Source organism: Callospermophilus lateralis, chromosome 2 (genome assembly GCF_048772815.1).
Source record: "Callospermophilus lateralis isolate mCalLat2 chromosome 2, mCalLat2.hap1, whole genome shotgun sequence".
Classification (NCBI taxonomy): domain Eukaryota; kingdom Metazoa; phylum Chordata; class Mammalia; order Rodentia; family Sciuridae; genus Callospermophilus; species Callospermophilus lateralis.
This window is the reverse complement of record NC_135306.1, coordinates 95,422,922-95,450,769: the sequence shown is the minus strand read 5'-3', so window position 1 is coordinate 95,450,769 and position 27,848 is coordinate 95,422,922. Positions and strand designations below refer to the sequence as shown.

The window sequence follows — 27,848 nt, the reverse complement described above, 5'->3', positions numbered from 1 at the left end:
AACTTACCACTATCTTGTTCTTTCTTCGAGTTTTTATTACTCTTATTTTTAAACTGCTTATTACCCTTATTAGACTGCTTTCACTGGCTTTTCACATAATTTCTTTATGTATTTTGTCCAGTTGCAATGAATGGGAGATACAATAGAAAGTGCTCACTCCATTGTAAGTGTGACTGCAAGTTCTAAATGTCAAGTTCTTTTGAGTAATATTATTATCACTGTGCACACTCAGTTTTATGTATTGTCAGTGAGCAGACAACTCCCACTCCCCTGTCCTTGATAAACTACACACAGACACAGGAAAACTGGGACCTGTAGTGAGTTTCTCAGTACAGAAATGTAGTAATAAATGCAACTCCAATGTCAGGTACGGGTATCATGAATTTAACAAGGATGGTATCCTTCATTTTAGGGCTCTGAATATGTGTTTTGGTATCGAATAGATTTCTGTCCATAAAAATATAGACAAAAAATAATGTTAACCTAGTAAACAAAATTTATATCCCCTTTACTTTTATTTATTTATTATTCACAGTCAACTATATATTGTATATGATTATATGCCTCAGACACAGAAATGTTATTTAAGGGACCTTTAGTCTGATGGGAGAAAGAGAGAAGCAACCATACCATTTTAGTATAATATAATAAATGCAAATATAAATACAAACTCCAAGCAGTTAGAAGGTATGGTGAATTGGGAGGGCTGGGTGTTATCCTTGGGAGCCTATACTCAATCATTAAGGAAGGATTATTATAAGGAATGAATATAAGCTCTGACCTGAAAGAAAAAAATAAGTTAACCTGAGAGATAAAAGATGTTTCCAGGTATGAGCAAAATCAATGATAAAAGATCCAATGACATTCTTCAGGAATTGTAAGCTGTTTCAGTTGTACTTAAATCCAGTATGGACAAATATGAGGAAAAGTTATAAAGACATAAAGAGATACCAGATCATAATGATCTGTCTAGGGACTTATGCTGCATCTGGCATGCCTGGATCCAATGTCAATACTTGCTTAATATTATTGAAAAAAAAACATATATGTAAACATGTTTTCCAAATTAGAAAGCTTAAAAGATTACTTCAAAGGTTCCTGAAATACAAGTTAATGTAGATTGAAATGAAAAAAAAAAAAAAAGAGGATAGAATCAGAACCCATCTTAAGGGTAGAATCCATAATAGTTGCCAGTGAATTTGGAGTCAGAGAATATTGAGAGTCACTTCTGTAATATTGAACATTATATGTTCAATAAGGTGCCATTAGTTAACAAACAAGAGAAAAATAGAAGAGGAAACTCACAATCTTGGTGTTGGACATATCGGCGATGCCATGTGAGGCATCCAAGTTATTATGTTATGTCAGCCATTGTATACATAAGCATGGGGTTCACAGAAGAGAAATACATGAGAGATGTAAATTCAAGCATCATTGCCATATACCTAGATGCCCCAAACCACAGAACAAATAATACTGTCTGGGAAATGATTAAACAAAGAAAAGAAAAAAGAATGCCTAGGATTTATTTCTGAAGATTCCTAATACATAAAGGTCATACACAATAGAAGCCATGAAAGGAGATCTTGAAAGAGCGACCATAAAGTCAAATGACAATTAGGAGAGATTAGGACATTTTAGAAGCCAAGAGAAGATCATTTGAAGGAGTCAGTGTCAGCCTTGTAAATTGCTGCTGAGAAGTCTCTTAAGAAAATACTAAGGAGCGTGCAATGAATTTGAAAACTTGGCAATCATCCTATGACCTTGGTATGGGTAGTTTCAGCAGAGAGGTGTGAACAGAAGTTACATTGGACTGGTTGAAGCATGAATATAAGGTGAGGAATTTGAGATAGCACATTTGGACAATCATTTCAAGAAGCTTGGCTGTGCAAAGAGGCTGTGAAAAGTGGGGTCAGTGGGAAACAGTGGTGTAAAGACAGACAGTTAAAACACAAGAAAACGTCCATGGAAACAATCCAGTACAATAAAAGCTGGTGACAGTGTAGGAGAAAGCCAAAGTAACTGATGGAGTGAAGTAACTGAAAAGGTGAGAGGGAAGGAATGCATAGGGAAAAAAAATGAGGGGTTGGCTTTTTGACAGGAGGAAGGTACACAAGAATAAAAGTGTGAGAGTTAAGGTATTACAATAAGAGATGGCAATAATGGGTTGAAAATCTCAGGTTTATCAGAAGGAGATTAAAGTAAAAATAAGACTGAAAAGTGTTGGGTCAGTGCATATGAGTTCTCAATGAAAAGTAGAATATTTGTTTCCTATCACTTCACTGAGCAAATGTAGCTGCTCAAACCAACTAGTCTGAGCCTGAGAACAAGAGAGACCAATGATACAGCCCCAGTCAGAGTCTGAAAGCTTAGAACTCCCTTATAGAATTTCTGGTGAAAGTCCATTTTGGAAAAATGAAGGAGCTTGAGTCCTATGTCCATGGTTGATGGCACCAGCAGTAGATACTCCTGCTCAAGTAGTTTCAACCTTGTATCTTCGGCAGCTTCCTCCTCTTTCTGCTTTTGTTCCATTCAGCCTTCAGACTAGTGGACCATGCTGCTCCCAAATCCAGCCAGGTCTCACCTTTTAGTTTGCCATTCCACATACCAATTGTCTCTGGAAATACCCCATAGACACAACCAGAAGTATCTTAATCTTAGAAGTTTCCTAGGCATCTCTCAATTCAATTAGATTGACATTCCAGATTAACCATCACAGGAAGGAGTGACCAGGTCAGTGGAGAATGGCTGTTAAGGTGGAAGAAGGAGTGCTGTTTAATTATTTAGAAGGCATTCACCTTAAAACAGATGCATTTTTAAAAAGTAGCTTTCAAAAGTTTTGTTGTAAAGCAAAGATACTGGAAATAAAATATCTGTGTTATTTGAGAATCAGTAGCCAGTCTATAAGGATACTCATGCTCCCAGACTCAGCCTCACAGTTAGGTGGAGAGTATCTCCCCATGAACTGGGACCTCCCTTTATGCAGTCAAGGTTCTAGAGTGCAGAATAGAAGGACTGGGGAAGGGGAGGAAAAGTTGGCACTTAGTCATAGGAAGGGCAACATGGGATATAAGACTAAGGGAAGTAGGCAGTGACCAGGGAAATTGAGACTTCCAGAGCAGGGCTCAGCAAACTAAAGCCCATAAGCCATGATCAGCCCACGTACTGTTTTTGTACAACCTGCCAACCTGCAAGCTAAGAATAGGTTTTTTGAATAGTTGCTTATGTTTTTTGAATAGTTGAGTGTTAATCAAAAGAACAATATAGTTGGCCCTCCATACTAGCACGTCCTGCATCCATAGACTCAACTATCCACAATAAAAAATATTAGCAAAAAACAAAGACAAAATTCATCTGTATGGATCATGTACAGAACAAACTACTTTCTGTTATTCTTCTTTAAACAATATAGTCTAAGAACTATTTGTGTAGCATTTACAGTGCATAATGAAGTATAAGTAATCTAGAGAAAATGTAATTATACAGGAGAACATGCATAGGTTATATGAAAATACTATACCACTTTTTTATAAGACTAAATATCCATGGATTTTGTGATTCTCAGGAGGTCTAGAATCAATGACCAGTGGTTCCTGAAAGTCAACTGCTATATTATAATATTATATATTATAATATTTTATATATATATATATATATATATATATATATATATATATATGAATCTCAAATTGAAATTTCATTGTCTTTGAATAAAGCTTTATTGTAATGCAGCCATACTCACTTTTGTGTTTTCTTTATCTGTTATGGTGTGATTTGGGCAGAGTTCAATATTTTCTACAGGGGCTGCATGATCTGCAAAATGTGAGATATTTACTATTTAGTCTTTTACAGAAAAAGTTTGCTGACCCTATTTAAGAAAATAAATCACTTAGAAAAGAGTGGTTACTCAGTCCCATGCTAAGGCCTTCAGAGCATTAGAAGATGCTACAGCTATGTTCAGGCAAACTCTTCCTCTAGGCCTTAAACAAAAGAATGATCAAGGCTAAGTACTCCCAGAGGAGTGGCAATGGCTTTCAGCTTTCAACTGTACCCAGATCCAGAGCTCATGTGTTGATACTTGGTCCCCAGAGGTGGAGTTCTGGGAAAGTGATTAGATAATAGGGGTTCAGAACTCATTGATGGATAAATTCATTGATAGCTGAATGGACTACTGGGAAGTAATGGAAATTGTAGGCAGGTGGGGCATGGTTGGAAGAAGTAGGTCACACTGGAGGCATGCTCTTATGGCCCATATCTTCTTCCTGGTGCTTGTCTCTTTTTCCTCTTCTCCTTTTTTTTTTCTCTTCTTCTTCTTCCTCTCCCTCTCTCCCACCACCCTGATTCCAAGAACTTAGGATAGCAGCTTTTCTCAGCCATCCTTTCCTTTTGCCTTGATGCTCTGCCTTACTGGCGCTGTCTGGCTGGGCACAAGATCACGAGCCACTCAAACAGGAACAAACTTTATTTTTGAAACAACCGCCAAATACCACGTTTGCGTCCAGGAAGAATCCTGATCCACCCACGATCCACCCACGCGGCGTTCCGCCGGTTCCTTCCCGCACCCCCAGCGCCAAAACTTCCCCCGGAATTCCCTCCTACTGCACTTTCCCAACCAATGGGAACTCTCCAGGAGTCCCGCAGCAGGCCCAGGTAAACAGCAGGAGTCCGGTATCCATATGAATGTAATTTTTAACATAATCATATCATCTCAATGGCTAGCTGGCGTCACCTTTCAATCAAAAATGCCATGCATCATATAAATTGGCTGTGGCTCCCAGCACCTTACCTCAGGCAAAGAGTAATAGAGCCAGTCATCCAAGACTGAAACCTCTGGCAAAATAAACCTTTCCTTCTTTAAGTTCTAGATGTCAGGTGTTGTGGTCAATTAGTGATGAAAATCTTACCCAATATGCAATTTTATCAGCTGTTTCTGCTTACTGACTCTCATTCTGTCCCCACCTCCCTTCCCCTGCCCCCATCCCCTCTCTTCCCTGCTGCTGACTCCATTTATTGGTTTATGAGCTACTGTCCACCGTCAATTACAACATGGAAGGTGCCAGTCAAGTCCTAATTGTGGCAATTAGTTTGCTGAAGTCGAGAGTTAGAACAGAAATTTTAAAATAACTTGAGATTCATCAGTAAAATTGTTATGTTTTGTCATTTTAAGGACCATTAAAAATGTGGGTGCCTATCAAGTAAAATGCTCTTGAAATTATTTCATCTCTTGAAATTATTGGAAAGGAAGAGAGTTTCTAGGTTTGAAGAAGATTTAAGGAATGGGCATTACTGCAGTTTAAATGTAACAATTGAGGATGGAGGAGGTGGGAATTACCTTGTACTCTCAGAGGTCTGCACAACCCCCCAGACCTAGAGAAGGAAGGAGGGACGGAAAGTCACATGAGCAGATGCATGAGAGCAGATGCATGGTATTTGCTTGATCTCTTTGTGCACTGTAGGTTCCAAATATCTTGAAGCAGGTGATGAGGAGCCCACAGGATGGAACTGACACTGTGCTTGGCATTGCCCTTCTTAGCTGAGTTAAGTGCTTTCTCATTGGAAACAGTTGTGTGAAACTGGCTCCCCAAGGCCAGCTTCAATTCCTCACACAGAGCTGTTCTTTCTTTTGCATGTGGTTAGTGTTTCCACTGCAGAGGTTGCTCCTTCTTCTGCAGTGGCTTGTTTTGTGTTGATGGCAGCACTTTTTCCTCTGCCTGTCCCAGGAAGGTAAAGAGCCTAATCACATTCCGCAATCATTCCCCTACTAATTACAGATAGACAAGGCTGAATCACCAAGCTGATTCTACTTGGAAAAAATTCAACAGGACTGATGATGACATAGGAAAGCTCTCTGAGACACTTCTGATTAGGGCACACTGCATCCTAACTCATCCAGAGGAAGCAGGGACGTTAGCCGCAAGAGCTTTTAACTAAGGATATTTGTGGAAATAGCCAAACCTGGTTCTTTTCTTGTTCACTTCAGGCCTGGTTTGATGTAGGCTCTTTTAATCCCCCTTAGGAAATGTGGAATGAAATCCTTAACCTTAGGAGATTTTGAGAAGTCTCATTATGTGCCCAGAATTTAATTACACATACACACAAATAATGAAAAGAAAGATCTTAAACATTAGATATCTGCTATTTTTTTTAAGTCAGCAAAGAAGTTTCTAAGTAGTTCATTATGGTATCTACCACAGTTATCAAAAATATATTCAGCTTGTCATTCATTCAGTCCTTGGTCCTGTGATCATTTGGTACCTTCTATGTGTTAAGCTGTAGGGTAGATACTGTAGATGAAGGGATAAATAAAGGATTCACTTTTCTTTTGGAACTTAGAGTCCACAACAACACATCACTAGGGACGAAAAAATAAAAATAAAAACAGTGTAGAGGATTGAAAAAGTTTGAGGGTCAAGAAAGGGTTGGAGCATTCATGTCTAAGACAGTTTTGAGAGCTGCATAGCTGCATAGGCATTTGAAGTGAACAAACAGAGTATTAGTTTCCAGAAAAAGGAGACAAGTCAAAGGTATGGTTAAATAAACTGCCTAATATTTTTGGTTTTGGGGTGTGTCCAGTGGGTCTGGGGAGAAAAGAGTTGGTATGTACAAGTCTGAAGAGGTAGAAAAGAGCCAGTCCACAGGAATCTTCACATATCATGTCAAGGAGCTATGTGGAATGGTAAAAGTGTTTAGAGGTGAAGCTGATTCTTAGTTTGGGAAATTATTTTGGCAATAGTAAAAATTAAAGGCATGAATATCTGCAAAGAGGATGTCATAAAAATCCAGGGTAGTCCAGGCATGGTGGCATTACACCTTTATACCCAGTGTCTCCGGAGGCTAATGCAGGAGTATTTCAGGTTCAAAGCCAGCCATAAGCCACAGCAACTTAGCGAGGTCCTAAGCAACTTAGAACCGACCTCTAAATTTAAAAAAAAAAAAAAAAAAAAGATGGGATCTGGGGTTGTGGCTCAATTATCGAGGGGACCTGGGTTCAATCTCTGGCATCAAAAACATAAAAAATAAAAATAAGAGAAAAAAATCCAGAGTAGTTGATAAGGGCTTAAATTAAGAAAGTAATAAATATGAGGAAAAGAAGCAAACAGACTGGAAAGCTCTTAAAGATTTAGGAGCAATAGGATCTGTTGATTGATGGTGAGCAGTAACAGAAAGACAGCAAACAAATGTGACTCAATTTTACCTGAGGAGGATGGGAAGTTGGCATTACAGCCAACAGAGATGAGCTGACATAGGGCCCAGAGTAGATTTGGGAGCAGGATAAGCTCAGTCTGCAGTGTCTGGGGCACACAGAGATGAGGCATTCCCATGAGCCTGGATTTCATTAGCATCTCCTTAGATGGTAATACAGATGTAAAATCATAAGCATAGCTGATTTTTTCCAATGTAGGGATGAGATTTAAAGCACAGATGAACTGGAAAGAGTGTATAGAAATAGTAAAGAAAGAATCTCATAAGCTGCCATTATTTAGGGTTGAGTACCCCAGACTTTTTCTGTGATTTGTTTTCTCTAACATTGGTTATCTCCCATGTGTCAATCACCCTTCTATTCACATGTACTCTCATGAAATTCTTAAACCCAACCTCTGAGTAATAACAGAGTACCTACTCTTTACTAAGGAGGGAACTGAGGTTCAATAACTTCCTCAAGGTTACCTGATTTATAAGAGAAACAACAACAATCAGGATTCAGGAACATTATGCTTGTGTTGTTTTAATATATTGAATTCTACCCAGGATCCAGGTGTGTATGGGTCAGATTTTACCTGAAACAAAAAAGTATATGGATACAATTAGGAGCATATCCAATGAAAGAGTAAATCAGTTCTTTTCCATTCCAAACATCTTCTTTCTTATATATTTGCGTGGTTGAAGATTTCACCTTTTTATAGTGGAAATCAGAATGGAGAGCTGAAGAATTTACAGATAAATGGGCAGGATCTGGGCACATGTTTTAAGCAATATAATTTGGTATAAAGGAGCTATATTGGCAGATTTTGAGAACTATTTGCAAATATTTATTCTTTCATAATCAAAGGCTATAATTACACATGACAAATACAAAGGTTTTCAGCCACATCTCCTTTACTCTCCAGACTCTAATGATTTTGCTCCAATAGGTTTTCTAGTTTTCTGTGGATCTTTCTGTGTGGTTTCTGTAGATATTCCTTTATATACATGGACAAATCTGCATTCTTTCTCTGTGTTTTATTCACCTTTCTTATTGCTTCAACCAAAAGACCTGACAAGAACATTTTTAGGCAAGAAAAAGTTTATATGGGGGCTCACAGTTTTAGAGGTCTCAGTCCATAGGTGGCCAGCTCCATTCCTTGGGGACTGAGATGAGGCAGAACATCTTGATGGAAGAGTGTGGTAAACAAAAATGAATCAGGATATACCAACCAGGAAGCAGAGCGATGTGTAGGAAAATAGAGTTCCCATCTCTACAGACAAAATACAAACCCAAAGGGCATGGCCCATCCACTCACCTCCTCTAGCCACATCCTACCAGCCCATAGATAATGCTATCAGTGGATTAATGCACTGATTGGTTGAAGTCTTTCCTAATCTAATCATTTTACTTCTAAGTTTTCTTGCATTGTCTCACATACGAGGTTTTATAGGACACCTCTTATCTAAACCATAACATGAGCCAATTGCAAATGCACAGATTGTATTTCTATCAGTAGTGCTAATAGTACTAAAACTGGATTTTGATATGAAACTTGATTCTCTCCTTCTGTTAGTGGATGGGTCCTGTGCAATCTGTAGGTCTCTGCAGCCAAAAATGCTTATTTTGGTGTTAGCAGCTAATCACAGTAGGGGATACCTACTGGGGTCAACTCCAAGGGTCCCAGCTGACAAATCTAGATTTTTCTTCTCTATTGAGTGGCACGTTGCACCCCTCAATTTTGTAGCTCTAAATGATAGACTATGCTCTTCATTGTTGCAACAGATCATGCAGCTCACTGCCAACTTCTTTCCAGGTTCTTGTCTCACAAATCCAAAGAATAAAATTCACAGGATAATGGAAGGAAAGAATGAAAGGAGTAGGATTTATTTAAGTGAGGAGAATAGAAACAGAACTCCTGCAAGGGAAAGAGAAGTTCCCAATAGGGGTTGCCATTTTAGTGTGCTAGTCTATTAGTATATATAACACTTGGATCAATGTTATTGGTCTAAATATATGCTAATCAGGGTATGGAAAACTACCAATGCTATTGGCTAGCCCTGTAATCCCATTTTGGTCTGCCCCACTTATTCTCCTGTGCTCCTTTGGGAAGGAGGAAGTTGAAGTCTTCTGATTGGATACACAAGGTTCTAGAGCCTGCATCTGCATTGGGCCCTGTCCAGGCCGCCACAGGTGACAGGTAGGTTCACCCTCTCTCCACATTTCTGCCCCCACAGCATAAAAGGCTTCATGCATCCACAGACAGTTCTCACTGTCTGTGTACTACAGCCAGCCAGGACCACCACTGGGCGGTTCCGCCATCACTTCTTGATTGGGATTTGTGGCTTGGTTGTGTGGCTTTTCAGGTGAGGAGTCATGTCAGTACCTCATAATTTTTTCAGAACCTGATTGAATTTACTTATTATGTTATCTTAACTATGATTTTACCCCATCTCAGATTTGTACTCTCTGCCTTCCCAAAGTGGCAACCATATCATTGAGTTTTGCTTGATTCGCATAAAATGAAATGCACCAAAAATTGGTATTCATAAGCATAGTTTGCATTCTGCTCTGTTTTTGAGAATGCTAATTGCCAAGGAAAACCCTTTCTTTGCTTCTCTCTAAAATGTACAAAGGGCCCCTGGTTCATCACCCATTGGAAGTGGGCTCCCAGGGGCATGGCAGAGGCTTACATATTCTAAGCATTACAACCTAAGTTTTGGTGAAAAGGAATTGCCACTTTAAGCAAAAAAAATGAAGTCCCCAGATCTGCATGTCAAATCATGGAAGGATTATGCCTAAGTTCCTTCACTTCCCACACTCTGCAAAATATATAAACTGTAGCTCTACAGGTGTGTTATGTTCTTCTACCTCTCACTGGCTGTATTTTGAGGACTTTCTGTTTTTCTTGTGAAGGTGTGTGTTGATACATATTGAGTTCTGACTCACTGATGGGTGGGATCCAAAAGACCTTAGCAAGGTTGATGTTGATTTTGTTGTATCCTAGGCTGCTTTCAGAACTCTTTTAAGTAGACATAGAATTGCTCCAACTTAGGGAAAGCCCAATCACACATGTACACACACATACATACACACACAAAAAAAATTTTCCAGAGGTACAAAACCCCTAGTGTTTGAGTTCAATGATTCTCAGGTTAAGAATCTCACTCTCCAAAGTACCGTAATGGCTAAATTATGGACTGGGTACAGTCTGCTTCCCAATGGTGGTGGGAGTCAAGTGTTTGAGGTAGTTGCTGTCTGTGGATCTCTTATCTAAGTATGTGCACCATCTACCCATGAAGACCTTAACCCCTTAGGTTCATTGTCCTATATAGGATCAAAAACACAGGAGTTACTGCATTAACCCTTTAGAAACCTCTTAACTAAATAGAATTTTCTTAAATGAATCTAGGCAAGCAATTCCAAAGCAATTCAATTCTTCACATTTCTCAGCACTCAAGCCTAGCTTATATCTCCAGAGACTTAGAAAAAGGAAAATCAAACGCCAAGAGTCTGAGGTAATGTGACACTGTGGAGTTCTATATTTATCCCCTATCAATGTCTTTCAGATCAAATTGGCTGAGTTTACAAATCAAAGGCTGATTTATTTATTTATTTATTTTTATTTTTATATTTTTTAGCAGCCATCAGCTGCACTACTACAAATACCCAGGTTCCAGACATCAAGCTGTGAACTCTTAAACACCCAGCTGTGTGCTTTCTGACTTTGATATCGTTCCCGTTCCCCATAATAGAAGATCTACATGCACAACTAAGCAGATAGGCCCCCAAAGAAGGCCCACAGAGGAAGAGCACCCAGCTCTCAGGGCTGAGCGGCATCTGAAGTTGAATCTACCAAGTAAACCAGGGTCATGTTATTCAGGGAAGAGACTGGCTGAAGAAATGCACATGGCCTGGCTCTGTGATATACAGAGAATTCATTGACATGACTACATGGTGGGCTACAACTTCTTTTAATAGGAATCTAACTATGTTCCCTGAAAAGTTCTCAGCAAATATATTAAGGGGATTTTTTCCTTCTATATACCTATAAAATATTACATTTTATATATGCACATTCATACATATTCAAACATATACATATATTCAGTTCTACTATCAAATGAGTTTTTAATATATACTAGGATCTATGCTAAACATTTTGCTGAGAGGAACACATACCCCACACATAATTTATAGTTGGCATTAGTTTTTGTAAGTTTTTTTTATTGAATCTATATTTATTGCTTTATGATGGAATCAGGTTAACAGATTAATTTTGAAATTCTCAGTTTGCATTTCTATCTTTAGCAGTGGGCCTAGTGAACACTGAGGTTGTTTGGGGAATATCTCCTTGCATTCAGGACATGGTGCAAAAGGAGCTCTGACAGAATGGAGGGGCTTAGCAACCTGCAATGCTTATGTATCCAACAGAAATGATTCTGAAGGAAATGATGAGATAAATTTTCCAGGAATAAGAAAAGCCTGTATAAAATAGAAAGCTGAGAGTAGCAAGTATGAAGTGCCATCGGGATATTGCAACATACACACTCTGTGACATTAGCTGCTGCCGCACTGGTAACCCACATTAACCTGTTTAAAAAGATTCTTCTTATAGGCTGGACCCAGTCATCTAGAACAATTCAACCTGCCTCCTTTCCCAAAGATGTCCCGTAGGTTTAATGTCAAAAGTAATTTTCACATCAACTATTTCTGGCCTGTTCTTCAGTTTACAACAGGTAGAAATATATTTGATCCCTGCAGAAATTTTTCTATGAAAGATAGCTTTTAAAAATCTCCATTCTTAGAAAGATCATCCAGTTCCTCTTTTTGCTAGCTTTGCTATCTGCATCTGAAGGAAACTCAATGATAAATATGTGTGCATGTGTGTGTGTGTGTGTGTGAGCACATTTGTATGATATTTATAACCTTTTATTTTTAGTTATGTAATTAGAGACATTTCTCAAGTCCTCTGCAGGTCTTACCTGGGTTATTCAACTATAGTCAAGTTTTTTTTTTTCTTTTGAGAAGAAGTGATCCTGAGAAATAGTATTTCTTGTAAGTCAAATCCTATTTTAAGTGAAGGGAGTACAGCTTTCTAATTAAAGGATATATGAATAATCCTTTGTAAAGTTTATTATTATTAAGTTCCTACTGGCAAAGCAGAGATATGATTATCCTTTCATTTCTGAGTTGAGATTTTCTTGTATCAAGGATCTTGTATATTAAAATGTACTCAAACTTAGTTTAGACTTCAGTTCAAAATAGCTACCATTTATTGAAGGCTTACTATGCTCTAACTATTTCATGCTTATTTGCTCACTTAATGCTTGCAATAATCTTGAAAGGTAGCATGATGTTCCCATTTTACAGAAGAGGAATCTGAAGCAGACAGAAGTAAGTTATCATCTTGTACAGTCTTAGGGCCCAAGGTGCAGGAATTGGAATCGATGGCTACCCGACATTGCAGCCTGGAGAAGTGAATGTACTATCTCTCTTACCTATTAATCATTTTGTGCCAACCTAACATCAGACCCTCAGATTCTGTGTCAATTATTCAAATTAATATCATGCCATACAGGGCTAAGGTTGTGGCTCATGGGTAGAGCACTTTCCTAGGATATGCGAAACCCCAGGTTCAATCCTCAGCACCATGTAAAAATATATAAATAAAAAATAAAGGTGTTGTGTCCAACTACAACTAAAAAAATAAATATTAAAAAAAATCATGCCATACAAACATGTTTTAACATCAGTAGTTTTGGCCTGGTGTAGCAGATTCTGCTAACTGGACTATGTACAGCCCCAGTTTTCTTAGCACCATCCATCCTAGTGACACATGGATTGCAATGATGCCACCTCACTGTGGCTCTATTTGAAGGGTCTTGGTCTAAGCAACCAGGGTTTCAGGACAGCGCTAAGCCCTCATGTGGTATAGGATGAGGTTATCCTTTCCCCATAATTGGCAAATGTTGACCATGGATCCACAGGAACACCATCAGCCTCTAGTCTTCCTTGAAAACATCTTTAATTTCTGGCCCTAAGTACCTTCTTCATCTGACCATAAAAATCAGACCTCCTTGTAGGAACAGAAGCACTAATCATTCCTCTATCAAGAGGCTTTGGGATACCTTATCTCCCACTAACTGAACAAAACCATGTCTTCCCTCAGTTTAAATGCCAAATCATATGTGTTCCTCAGTGAAGACACTGGGCGGGGCATCAGAGACCTGTCCTGTAAGCAGCAGTTTCTTTGTAGCTCAGTCTAGACTAAGCAGGAGCATCTTGGTGCCAACTAAGATTAAGATCAGAGGCTGGGGTTGTGGCTCAGTGGTAGAGCGCTTGCCTAGCATGTGTGAGGCACTGGGTTTGATCCTCAGCACCACATGAAAAAATAAGTGAATGAAATAAAGATATCATGTCCATCTACAACTTTAAAAAATTAAAAAAAAAAAAAAAGAGTAACAGCAGAATCAGTAGTTGTAGTGCTGGCCTAGTTCTGGACCAGTACTGCTACACAGAGTATTTTAGCTACATTGTAAAATTAATTTCTAGAAACTTTGAATTCTAGGATTCTATATTCTGTATTATTTTTTTTTCAATTTCTGAGGTCCATCGATTTTATCTCAGCTGGTATATATGCCATAAAAATATTAAGCTAGGCGACAGCTGTGTCCTCTCCTCTCCAACAGCTACAGCTGCTCTCCTGACGAGTTTATTCTTGGGTGAGATAAAAATGATAATCGTGGCTATTATTGTTTTCAGTTATAAAGAATTTTAGTGCCCAATCTATGAACTTAGAAACTTGGGGTTTTCTTTGTGCTTTGATTGTCAACCACTGAGCTCAACACTTTGGACAATATGAAACTCCTGAAGGGATTTGTGGACAGGTGTGGTTTCATATTCAGCTCGCTTCATTTAGCTGTTTTGGTTGTCATATTGCACTTAATGAAATAGCTGTGTTCCTGAAAAGTTGGCTGTAAAACAAATTTCTGTTAGATAAATCATACTTCATCATTGATCTACATTTTTAAATTAAGGATGCATTCCCCTGAGGAAATAATTGGCCTCAAGACTAAATATAAATTATACTGAACACTCAATAAACCTTTTAAAATCACACATTTAAAGAAAATCTTTTCTGTTAGAACACTAATAGGGATGATGCATTTTTAAAGTCAGGAAATACAAATATTATGCTAAGGACAGTTAGCAGAAGCAACATTGTCTTAGAAATAGATCCAGGTGAAGATTAGTGAGCAATATGGAATTTCTGTTTATATTTTTTAACTGAATTCAACCTGTTCATCTTGTCTATCAGTCAATCACTGAATTAATAAAAAGTTGACAATTTTTAAATTATGTAAACCAGTATATTTTTTTGGTGCCTTAAGAATCAGAGATGTCTGAGATCTGGCTCCTATTTTCCAATAACTTCAAATACACCTTCAAGATAATATCAGAATGTATCACACAAAACAACTCTAAACTGTGGAACCAACCAAGATGCCCTTTAGTAGATGAATGGATAAAAAAAATGTGGCATATATACACAATGGAATATTATTTAGCAATAAAAGAGAATAAAATTATGGCATTTACAGGTAAATGGATGGCACTCGAGAAGATAATGCTAAGTGAAGTTAGCCAATCTCAAAAAACCAAATGCTGAATGTTTTTTGTGATATAAGGAAGCTGATTCTTAGTGGGGTAGGGAGGGGGAGCATGGGAGAATTAGAAAAACTCTAGATAGGGCAAAGGGGTTGGAGGGAAAGGGATGGGGCAGGGGGTTAGCAAGGATGGTAGAATGTGATGGACATCTTATCCAAAGTACATGTATGAAGACACGAACTGATGTGAACATACTTTATATATAACCAGAGATATGAAAAAATGTGCTGTATATGTGTAATATAAATTGTAATGCATTGTGCTGTCATTTATTTTTAAAAAATGAATTAAAATATTTTTTTAAAAAACAACTCTTAGAAGCCACAGTTACAGTTGCAGTAACAGTGGCTTGGTAATGGAGGGACCCCAGTGTGCCTTGTCACCAGTGGGACTTTTGACCTTGGATTCTTCTAAACATCTACTTCCCAAATGACAAAGAAGGAACTGAGCTAAATCACTAATTTCTGAGCTTAACTACAAATGAGGATTTCCTGATAAGTTATGAAAACTCCTCATCCCAGGGAACTCCGGTTTATTAAGTATGAGTGGAACCTAGAAATCTGTAGCTTAAACAACCATTATAGGTAATTCCACTTCAGTATAACTGTGTCCTAGCGTAGCAGCTGTGGAGTTATAGAACCATAATACCCCTTTCAGCTCTTTAAAATCATGTATGCTTTTAAAGACTCCATGAACTCAACACACAACAAGGGTGCAGGATGTTAAGGGACACTGAGAGTTAAAAGGGAGTGTATTTACACTGCATTAGTGTTATTAGAATTGCCATCACACTGTACAAAAAACTGGTTGCCTTAGAAAAATCAAAATGTATTGTCTTAAAGTGATGGGGACTGAAATCAAATCATGAGGAGGTCCATTCTTTCTCTAGCAACTATGGGAACTATGAGAACTCTGTCTCCTGCCTCTTCTAGCTTTTGGTGTTCACTGGCAGCTCTTAATGCATGCCTCACTCCAGAAATGTGGCCGCCTTCACCTTGTAGGTCTTCACCCTGCCTTCCCTCTGTGTATTTTTGTCTGTGCTCCTTTTTTAAGGACACCACTCCCATTGGATTAAAGCCTACCCTGTTATCATATTTAGCTTGATTGCTTTGTAAAGACTTTTTTCCCAGATGTGGTCTGAGTTACGTGTGGTTCAGTGTGAAGCATATCTTTTGTGGGGATACAATTCATCCCAAATTAGAGTATTCCATGGTCAAGTTGGAATTTGAAATATAGGTTCTCTTTGCTTAGGTAGACAGAAGGAATATAAATGGTTGGTGATAAAAATAATCTATCCTCCTATTTATCCAAGACAAAAAAAAATAACATAACTTGGTTTGAGAATTGTCATTGCTTCAGGGGGTAATAATATTGACTGTAGTAGCTAACACCAGCAGAGAATTCACCCTGAGTCTTTCACTTTCCCCACCATAGTCCATCTGTTGTCTCCCACAGCAACACTTAAGGCGTGTCATATTAGTGATGCAGGGGAATTAGATAACTTCTAGCATGAAGCTAGAAGGCCAAGAATTGGCTTTGTCTGATTCCATCTATTTGCTTTTTACAATGACAGTCTGTTTTTCGAAGAACTAATGCAAGATGAATTTGGATGAGTAAATCTGGGCTTCTTTTTGGAAAGCTTTGGTAACCAGTCAGTGGAATTTGTGTTTAATGTTATAGGACATAGGAAGGACGTAGGAGCCATTTATAGCCTCGAAAGAGGTGTGACATGAAGAAAGGGATATTTTAAGAAGATGAGTGTGTCGTTTCCACCCAAAGATACATTTTCTTAAGAAGAGGAAGCAGACCTACAAATGAGATGCTCTTGACCATGAAGGGTTTCTTTTCACTGGGTTTTATCAAGTGGTTTGCCTCTTCTCCACTTGTGTCTCTTAACAAGAATACTTCAGCACTTTAAAAAGTGTACTCAGCTGAAATTTTTTCCTAAAATAATCTTTTAAGTTCTTTATACTAGTGATAAAGCTAATTCATAGCCAGAGTATATAGGTTGCTAGATGAAAACATTCTTAATATCTCTAAAAATTCACGTATCAGCCTCATTTCTGGTGAATCAAAGTTTAGCTTTCTGTGGGTACAGTGATCATCTTTCTCTCTGGCTTTGCCATATTTGCCTCTAGTGGAAGAAAAAAAAGTATGCCAAGAGAAAGGTGAAAATAATGACAACAAAAAATAAAATATATAAAGTGCTTTAATATATACATAAATCATTTTCACAGGCCTCACCAAATGTCATACAAAAGTTTACACATAGGAAGTGTTGGGAAATGAAGTCATCATGGTTCCTCTGAAATTCTATACTGGTCTGGGGAACATAGGATAGTAAAATCAAGTCTCATTGGTTTTGGAAGGAAAACTTAAATGCAAATCCCCTCATTTCAGTAACAGACATCTGGAGCAGTAGAGACCATATGTCTCCCTCAGGTCTTCATTCAGTCAACTTCCCTCCTTACAGAAGATCCCTTAGCAAGAATAGGTGAACTTACATCCACATTCATATGCCTAGGTTCCCACAAAAAAACTTGACCAGATCTTCATTTTGATTACACTAACATTTATGTATTTGCCTTTTAGCTTTTTCCATTATCCTCCCAAGATGCTTTTCTTTTTGAATGTCCACAGAGCCAGCTGATCAAAGGTTGTCTCAGTATGGTCACACAAGAGTACAGTTGGATGGCAGAATTAAAAGAGATATATGGACTTCTGTTGGAGAGAAGAATAGAGGTCAATAGAACCTGTGCCTTTTTGTTCTCTACTTTGGGTGGTGTATGACACAGCCCCTCAGGAGACCTCAGGTTCTGTAGTCACTGCTGTGACACTGGAGCTCCATCCAGAAACAGCTGTCCAGAGCTAATTTATTTCCTAATGCTGCAGCACTGTTAATTTATAAATTACACTGGTAATTCGAGCTATTATTAATTTCAGATGGTGTAGGGCAAGCCTAATTAAAATATGACACCAATTGCCACACATATGTACCAAGGACTACCATTTAAAATTAATGGGGATATTAAGTGTGACACTGGACTTCGAGATGCTCTGCTCAGTAATTATAGCATTCGTGCAATGAGCCATCTGACAAATGTAGGCCTGTGGTTGGGAGAAATAAACAAAGGCAACATAAGAGGAATCACAGATTCCTCACTTAAGTCTCATCTCCTCCTTTCCTCCACCCTTTCTCAAATTGGGATTTTACTTTTCCCCCTGAAGATGTGTATAAAACAGTAATAATAAAGCCCACTGAGACAAATAGACCTTCTTATAAACTGGGTCCATGAGTGTGTCTGTGTAAGACTCTCTCTGAGCAAGACTTTCCTGTTTTCTAATTAACATGATCCTGTTTCTTCTTGTGAATTTAATGATTTTTCTTGTTGTAACAGACATGAACTATTTTTTTCCTTTGTACGTAATAAAGGAGTGATTATTATATATATGAATGTTATATATAGATGTATGCATGCTATACAGAGATGTATGTATGTTATATATAGATATATGTGTCTATATCTATATATATGTACATGTGTTTATGTATATATATATATATATATATATATATATATTTATATATGTAACTCTCATATATATGTGTGTGTGTGTGTGTGTGTGTGTGTGAGTGAGTGTGGGTGTGTTCATATTTCATAATGCATAAGAGTACCTGAGGAAATGGCTCAGGTTGAACTGGTTGCTGGCTGGTAGCACAGAACTATCATGACCAAGAAGCAGCAGCAGAAACGAACAAATAGTGACCCTTTTTTACAAGATTTTTGTTGTTGTTGTTATTACTATTGTTTTTGTAACTCTTGACTTGACCAGAATGATGATCTTAGCACTGTCATAGAACAAATGCAATCATGACTAACATATCACATATATCATCCTTTGAATCATATTGATTTCTTTGAGTTATCAGTTTCATTCTCTGGGTCAGTAGAAACATGTGGCCTTATGGAGTTTTATGACCTAGAGAGAAATGTTCTTTAGTTACCTTTCTGAACTGTTCCTATGACTATGACTTCAGTCCTCCTGAATCTGGACTTCCAGATGATTATAGGATTAATAGCTAAATCAGAAGGTTTGCAGCACATGAAAGTTTCAAAGTCTTTTTATACATCATATATATATATATATATATATATATATATATATATATATATATATATATGTATGTATATATAGTTGCTCTAAATAACCCCATGAAATATTAGGACTATTGGGTACATTATATTGAGAAAATGTTTCTCAGTTGGTAGGGACAATCCCAACTTAAGCCTGCTGATAATAATTTCCTTTTAATAGTATCCTGGTTTAGGAAATTGTATACTACTTGTCTTCATTTAACTGAGAAGGGAGGATAATCCCAGAATGTAAGCAGTTATTTTTGTTGTTTATTTTCCTTCGTCAAGGAAGCTTAGTTTAGTGTGGCTCTGGGAGAGAACTTTAGAACCTGTCCCCTAGGCTTCAATATCTTAGTCTTCCTATAATTGAATGGTCTTGGATAAACATCAGGTAGGAGTTGGGCACATAGAGGGTCTTATTAGTCACAGTTTTTCTCATTAAAGATATTGAATCTTGGGAAGATTAAGTGACAGTGAGGTTTACAGCCAGGTGTTATTTTTTGAGTTCTGCTTGAGGTTAGAAATCGAGAATATGGCCCCCCAGTTGCTTTGTCTTTAGCATCTTATACTCCAGAGCTCTAACAGATCAACATTGAATAAAATTGATTTTTTTTTCTATAAATTGATTGTCTCATCTAAAAACAAAGTTACATTTATCACATTAGCATTTCTGCTGTCTTTGTGGCATGTGTGTGCATGCACGCATGTTGTGTGTCTGCCAATGTGGCATTTTTAATAAGTTCATGCCCAGGAATGCAATCAGCAGCAGATCTACATTCAAGACTCAGTCTAAATGATGCCTTGAGATTAGAAAAAGTTAAAGTGCCTCACTCAGATCCCAGAATGGGACCACTTGGTAATATCCAGGCAGTGTAATTATTAATTACTTATAGAGTACCATTAGTTATCTAGGCACCACACTTAGTTCAATTAGGAGCACAAACATTTCAGTAGGTCCACTGGGGAGCCAGGGAAATTTTGGTGGTGAAAGGGGTAGGCAAGGTGGAGTAGGAGAATCTACTTAGTTCCTAAGGATCTGAACTGACAAGTGGCACAATTCTCTTCTCTACAGACATAACCATTTTATACTTCTCTTTCTAAATTTATACTCTTTGTCTTTTTTCCCTCCTATTTCACTATACCTCACTGCTTCTTCTGCAGCTGTTGGCTTTGTGAGTGAAGATGAATACTTGGAAATTCAGGGCATTACCCGGGAGCAGTCTGGGGACTATGAGTGCAGCGCCTCCAATGACGTGGCTGCACCAGTGGTGCGAAGAGTAAAGGTCACCGTGAACTGTAAGTCGTCTCGCCAGTCCCCGACCCTTCATGTGCATGAAGCTGGCCTGCTTTCACAGCCACAACAACAAGCCACTCAGCAGAATCAACTGCTGACTCAGGATGAAAAAGAATACAGGACCATTTTCCACATTCTGCTTTCAAGACCAACAGGGCCAAAGTGACATTTTTGTCAAGTCTAGAAGTCATAGTGTCAAACACACACAAAAAAAATCCTTAAAGTGTATTAATATAATACCAAATGTGACATGACTGGGAGATTATCAAATGGCATTCAATGCATAAGTTATATAAGTGCATTTGGAGAACCAAAGTTTCCCCATAATTTATTCACACAATGTGGTGAGACCCCCTTCTATGTATGGATATCATCCTTTTATAATTATAGATGTTGACATTCATGGTATGCATTCAAATTTTAAATTCAAACAGATACATTCTCTAAACCTGCGTACATGTGTATCTAAAAATTTGACTTTTACTAATAGAGGTACCAGATCCACAAAGTTTGGGAGTCACTGCTGTGCATACCTCATTCTGCTTTGTCAACCATCCAAATTCTCTCTGACATTGATACTATTTAAATTCCCTACTTCTATACCAGTCTTTTTTCTCTGGGTTCTCTTTTTTTTTTTTAATTTACATTGATTGACTCAGTTTCCTATGGCATTCTGAAGTTTAACCGTATTGTTTATGAGGCAGGAAATCTTATGGCAGAACAAAACCCAAGAACCAAGCCAGCAACAAGAATCCTTTCCATTCAATACTTGGGTGGGTGGGGGTACAACAAGGATACTGTACTACTGGGACCTAGGTAATATGAAGCTCTTTAATGAGTAAGAAAGTACATTTAACAAGGCTATCAGTTTTATGCTATTATGATATTTTTTACTCTATCACAATTTTAAAAGGACTTAAAAATTATTTCCAACTCATAAAGATGAACCTAAAATGTAAAGAAATTGAAGCAAAGGAAAACTATATTAAGAAAAATGAGTAAAAGCTAGGGAAAATCAGCACATGAAATACATACCACTAAGTGGCTAAGTTCAGGTCCTGTATATAGCTTTGAATTGGTAGAGCAAAGAGAAGAAACATCACTTGCTTTAAAATGTATGCTGTCCATAAGATAAAAGCAATTTATTTGCTTGGGAGAAACATGGCTTTTCCTGGCATTGAGACTGTAGAGAAAATTCTCTTCAGGTGTCTTCACAAATGGAACATTTTGAGATAACTCAACACATCATGTATGATATTATTTCTGCAACAAATAGAACAGCAAGTGTATTGTGTCTTCTTCTTTAATACCTCTCAGTGCAAACTGTTGGAGTGTCATGGATAGTTTGGTAAAGACTTCAAATGAATGCAAACTAAGTATGTAGCTCTAGTTTGGTTTGGCTGAATTCAGGGATCCATGTCAGAATACTTAGAAAAATGACTGATCTGTAGATCCTTCAGGCAATTTTCCATGAATATTATTTCTTGTAACTGAGCTTTTGATGGGAATTGAATAGTTTGAGGTTATATACTTTGGCAAGAACCTGGTGTATAGAAATTCTATAAGGCTGATTAAAGTAGCTGACTGTCAACCTATGAAGTATAGGGTTGATATGTTGGCATCATCCTATGAAAGTTAACAAGTTTTCACTGGAAATATACCTGAATATCTGGTCATCCCACCTCTGCACAGAGGAGAACAGAAGCAATCTATGTTAGAAAGATCATGCTTTTCCTTAGAATGACATTGAAAATGTTTTCATTCTCTGGCACAATTTACAGCAATTTGACAGAGCAAGTTAACAAAAGTAGGGCAGAGAGTAACCAACAAACTCCACGGATGAATAAGGCAGGCGTTTTCTTTTGAAATGCACTTTGAAATGCGATGGAATATCTTCTCTCTGCAGATCCACCATACATTTCAGAAGCTAAGGGTACAGGTGTCCCTGTGGGACAGAAGGGGACACTGCAGTGTGAAGCCTCAGCAGTTCCCTCAGCAGAATTCCAGTGGTACAAGGATGACAAAAGGTAACGTTCTCTCATCTCCAGTCCTCATCCTTTCTCCTCAGAAGAAAGCTTTTTCTCAGATTCCTGATTCCAGATGTTTGCAAATAAATTCCAGTAAAATTCTCTTCTAAGGTTCTCCTACCTATAGGGGGAAATAATTGCAAACAAGTCTTTCCTTAACACCAATAAAATTCAGCTAGGTTTTTTATGTCACCATGCAGAATTATGAACAGGCCTGAAAGGTAGCATATTTTTAGGAAAGCAAAAATTGCCAAAGAAAGGCCACCAGAAAATTTCGAAAGGCCAGCAAATTTTTTCCAGGCCAAGAAAATAATGCGTTCTGCTTGAAGCTATTTTTAACACATTCTCAGGCTTGCTTTAAAGGGTGACTGAGGGGTTCTGGGAGGGGTGCATAAGTTAGCTGCAGCTGGCAGTTCTCCACTTAAATTCCAGACACCATCAGTAATGCGTGCAAGAGTCCATGACCTGATTTAACCTTTCCTTTGTGTCCAGGTTGTTCTTTCTCTGTAGGAGAAAAAGGATTGGGGTTATTCCCTTCCTCCCTATTGTTGCAGTCATCATTGGGATATTTGTTGTGAGTCACTGAAGATGATCATTTTGAGGAGTTATCAAATGGCATGTCAGTGCAGGGATCAGCAACTCAGTACAGCCAGGCAACATGGCAATTACTGTTATCAAAGAGCTATTTTTAAGGTGGATGAACAACAAAAATAAATGTGCAAGTGCTGTCTGTTCAGAATATTTTCATAAAAATGGAGGTGTTGGCGCTAGGAATGCAAAAATGTCCTGCGGTCTATTGGTAGAAGAAGAAGGAGTGAGGAGGCTGGGGGCTGATTAGGGGAAAAAAAACAGAGAGGGAAATCAAAGAAGAGAGATGTGAGAAATTTCAGCAATTTGTTGCCCATACACTATTTGATGTACCACAACTAATTTGATGCTACATACACTAAATTCAATGCATCTTGGTTTTCCTTAAGTCAAACATGGAATATTCTTCTACTTTTTGAATCAATAAATGAATTTCATTTAGGACTATCACACACAATCGTAAGATTCATTACCTTATTAATCATAACCCCTCCAAGTGACAAGCAATCCTTTTTACATTTTAAGGACGTATCTGAAAGCCTCTGGTGAAGAGTGCTATATTCATCCCGCCCATTTCATGAATGAAAGAACTGACATAGGAAAAGGGGAAATAAACTCACGAAGAAATAAAATTGGCTTTTGTCTTTCTTTCAAGAATTCACCAACCCCCATCATCCTTCACCACCCTTCTTATGTACTAGGAGGAAGCTGAGGCATAAAGATCTATGATGAAAAAAAAATACAAAACAACAAAAGAACAACACAAAACAAAAGACTATTGAGCTGCAGGGTCAGTTCTTGAATTTTGAATTATCTAGGTCTTAGTGAAAATTAATCAGCTGCATCCCATTATTCTAATTCTTTATAAGAGAAAAATAGAAACAAAATATAGGGGGAAAGCAAGCTCTCAAAATATGCTGAGGAAAATACAGCACAAATGGCCAATGTTGAGATAAATGGAGAGGTTTCTTCTTTTCACAGCAACCACAGAGGGGGCCATGGTCTGCCCCAACATTTACCAAGGAGGAGAAAGGAGACTGTGATGTTTGTAAATGGTGCTTCTCAGAGGTCCTTGTTGAGGCAGCTTTGCTTCCTTTTTTATTTTAGTTCTTCTTATGGATTCTCCTTTGTTCCCTTTTCCATTGATTTTTCTCTATTTGCCACTCATTCATTTATTCCTTTCCAGTGTCCTCTCATGGAATGGAGTTGCCTTTTCTCCTGGCACCTGGCTGGACAAGAGTATCCCTGCCTTGTGGTCCTTGTCACAGTCAGCTGTGTCTGTGCCATCAGAGCTAGCAGGCAATCTCCATCAGGCAACTCTCAGAAAGAATATCACATCTGCCACTGGGAGAGAATAGTTCTTAACCCATCTCCCATTATCAGTGAGATGAGCTGATTTCTGAGGGAAAATGAAAAGAATCTGGTGGGGACAGGCAGTGTTCTTAAAGTTTATGGTAGAAATCTTTTGGCATCGTACTAATGCCATGCCACCACCTACTGCTTTGTGTGTGTTATCAATCTGAAGCAGAGGAAATGGAATTCTGCACTTAATAAGGGCCACCCAACTACAGAAGCATTAGCAAATGAAAATCTACAACTTCATTAAGAAACTGAAGCCTCGTAGCAGTACTGGATGGGGGTGGGCAGAGTGTGAACACATGGAGAAAGGGAAAGCTGTCATCCCAGGAGCTGTGAAGTGCTGCAAAGTGATACTGGCCACCCTACACTGTTTTTTAGCTAAAGACAGTTGAAAGCTGTCAAGCAGGAACCTGCTTCCGGTGAGTTGCTTCCCACTATGGAGCCAAAATCTAATTCACAGCTTAGTTCTGATGTGAAGGATTCTTCTTTCTCTGAGGAACACCATCAAAACTGAGAAAGGGATCAATACTTTGACTGGCTCATGGAAGCCTTCTGGTGGTGGTGTTGGGAGGCTTTGTGGGACAGTACCCCCTAGAGAATCAATGGAGACATAATAAGCTAGAAATATAAAAGTGGTTTCTGACCACAGCAGGATTCCATTTGCACAGCACAAGCATTTTAATGAAGTCTGTGGACTCAGGCCAGTTCACTGTACCTTGATTTTTAGGCAGGAAGCCTCCCAGAGGAAACAACTTCATAATGAAAAGAAATGCAAATCCCTCAACCAACTTTCTTGGCAGATGGGTGAGAACACAAACTAGAACCTGCTTCTCTCTTCTGATAAAATTACCACCATAAGTTTTGGTGCTGGAGAGGATCATTCTGTAATCTCACAGAGATGAGGTTTCTGATAATACAAACCAGCTACACTCTATGCTAAAATACACCATAACCCAGGGACAGACCGGGATCCTCTTGTCTCACACCAGAAAAACACATTACACTGAAAAACAGTTTATAGTTGACAAAGCATCTCCTCATCATTGTCTTGCTGAGCTTCACTTTCCCTTTCTGCCATGAATATCGTCCTTCTTGTTTGGTGATTTCAATACCAGCCATTTGCCTAGTGCATGTCCCCTGGGCCTGATTCAGTGCACATCCCCACTTGACATCATTTTCTCACTGCAAGTTTTGCTCCACCCAGGCCCTAAACAGTCGACTTAGGCATTTGTTCATGTGTTCCGTCATCTTTTATGAAGAATGATTTCTCCCCAATATTTTTTTTTATCTTTCCTATAGTACAGAATGAGCTTCTGGGCAAGGGATACAAATTTTCAGGGAAAGTAAAAGGTTGATGTAAAGCACTTTTCTTGGCATATTGGCCTGCCTCATTGATTGCTCACAGAGAGTGTCCTGATTCTACAAAGTCATATTCTTAGTAATTTCTAATCCTTCCCAGATTGATCCCCTGTGATACACTGAGGCGATCACTCTTCCTAAATCCTTCAGAGTTCCCTGATATGAAAATAATCCTTGATTATTTTCTTCTTTTCCCAGATCCCCCACAAAAAAAGTCTTATCTGTAGAATGTCTCAAGTACTTATGGAAAATTTGTATTGCCCAAGTGCTTGAAAAAATAGTGTTTTTCAAACCTTTCAGTTCATGCATCTCTTTGAAGCTTCAGTTTTTTATTGTCATCATCAACATCATTATTGTTATCATCATCATCATCACTTTCATTAACATCATCAACAGTTCCAGACAAATACGCACTTTCCCTTATCCACTGCATGAATGATAGTCTCCTAAAGGCCAGAGAGATGATGGTGTATATTGTTGTGGCTTAACTAAGGGATAGCAAGAATAAAATGATGCATTTCTTTTCAGAAGACTGAAATATGGCCATAGGAAATATGACATCCTGTCTAGAGTATCTCCATGGGCATGGAACACTAAGGAGCACTATGATCACATGTGCATTTTGCATGAACATAGGGTATCATTGAGAGGAGGAAATAGTGGGTTATTATAATGTGTGATGAGGGAAACAATGAGAAGTTCATTAATTCTAGAGTCTATTTCCATCCTATTAGAGAAACTGACCATGTCTTTTTATTCTTCTCTTTATGTCTCTTGTTTGTTTTAGACTGATTGAAGGAAAGAAGGGAGTCAAAGTGGAGAACAGACCTTTCCTGTCAAAACTCATCTTTTTCAATGTCTCTGAACATGACTACGGGAACTACACTTGTGTGGCCTCAAACAAGTTGGGCCACACCAATGCCAGCATCACATTATTTGGTGAGAATGTGCCCTGAGCTGGGCACTGAGAGAGTGTGAAGTGGGGAGAGTCCCTGTGGGGAAGAAGCTGGGGAGGAGGCTCTAGGAGGATGGTTATCAGAAGTGAGTTGGGCAGGCAAGAGGGAAAGAAAGATGAGAAAGAAGAGAGGAGAAAGAGAGAATGCAGGTATGAAAGTAGATATCGGGAATGGGAAAATAGAAATGAAAAAGAATTTTCATTTCATTCTATAATGAGAAAAATTCTAAATCAGGAGGAAAAGTCTTTGAGATGCTAAAAATGTCATTTATGTTTTTGTTTCCTCAGTGGTGTCTCCTAAACTGACATGGAGACTATAATTGAGTAAAATAGTAAAGAGCCCAGAGAAGAGTATTTACTATTTCAATATTTTGCTCACTGGGTTAATATAACATGTTCCCTTTTCTAAAATGTTTTCCCATCTTTTGGAAAATAAGATAAATCAAATTGTATTTATCAGAATAGAATCACAAGTCTTGGGATCCTTAATAATATTAATTTCAGAGGGAGAAATAATGTAGAAAATGAGTATTTTCCAAGTTCCCCATTTGTACCATTGGATATTGTCTGGCTGGATTAAAACATTCATCCATCCAAACCATCATCTTGAAATATGTTGCATAGTCATTCATGCATTCATTTCCTAAACAACTCTTTATTAAAGGATTAATGTATATAAGGCAAATTGCTCTAATACCATTATGCATCTGGCAATTATCTTATTGCCAGAAGCAAGTGAACCAGCTCTCTGGTAGACCCTGGATGCCCCAACTCTCTGCCCAGAGACTGTCTATGCAGAGGTGAGCCTATGTCCCTCTGTGTCAACAGGCAGACCTAGAGGTGCCTGGCAATGGCTTGGCACCTTGATGGATGCAAATGTTCCCTGCACATCAAATAGTTAATTTCTGGTTGCCTTTTGTGCAAATCCCTCCACACCCCCACCACCCTTAGTGGTTCTGGAACTTTTCAAATCCATTCTCCAAAAACCCCATGTTGAAAAGTACTCTTAAATGTAACATAGAAGAGGAAAAAGGGGGGGACTTTGACAGATAATTGGCAAAGACATAAATTGTGGTTATTCCCAGAAGTCCTGGATAATTCATCGCCTCAAGGGCCACACCCCTGCCCTAACCCTGCCATATGACCTCAGTAGCTGTGTATGTTCCATTGTGACATCTTTGCTTCCAAATCACATTCTCCCAGCCTCTTGTTCTGCACATAAAATAAAGCCCAGCTTTATCTGAGAGGACTGGGAAAAGGAAGGCTGCCCTTGATC

At 38.3% G+C, this 27,848-nt stretch overlaps 1 protein-coding gene across 5 annotated transcripts in view; it reads left to right on the top strand.

Annotated features, from left to right (window-relative positions):
• Ntm (neurotrimin) overlaps positions 1-27,848 on the top strand; it is a 403,982-nt gene that overhangs the window by 363,771 nt on the left and 12,363 nt on the right. For all 5 annotated transcript variants that reach the window (XM_076843558.2, XM_076843557.2, XM_076843554.2 and 2 more), the window contains 3 exons: positions 20,152-20,286; positions 22,191-22,311; positions 26,405-26,556. In XM_076843558.2, coding sequence (XP_076699673.1) covers positions 20,152-20,286; positions 22,191-22,311; positions 26,405-26,556 — 408 coding nt within the window. The remainder of the gene's footprint in view (positions 1-20,151; positions 20,287-22,190; positions 22,312-26,404; positions 26,557-27,848) is intronic.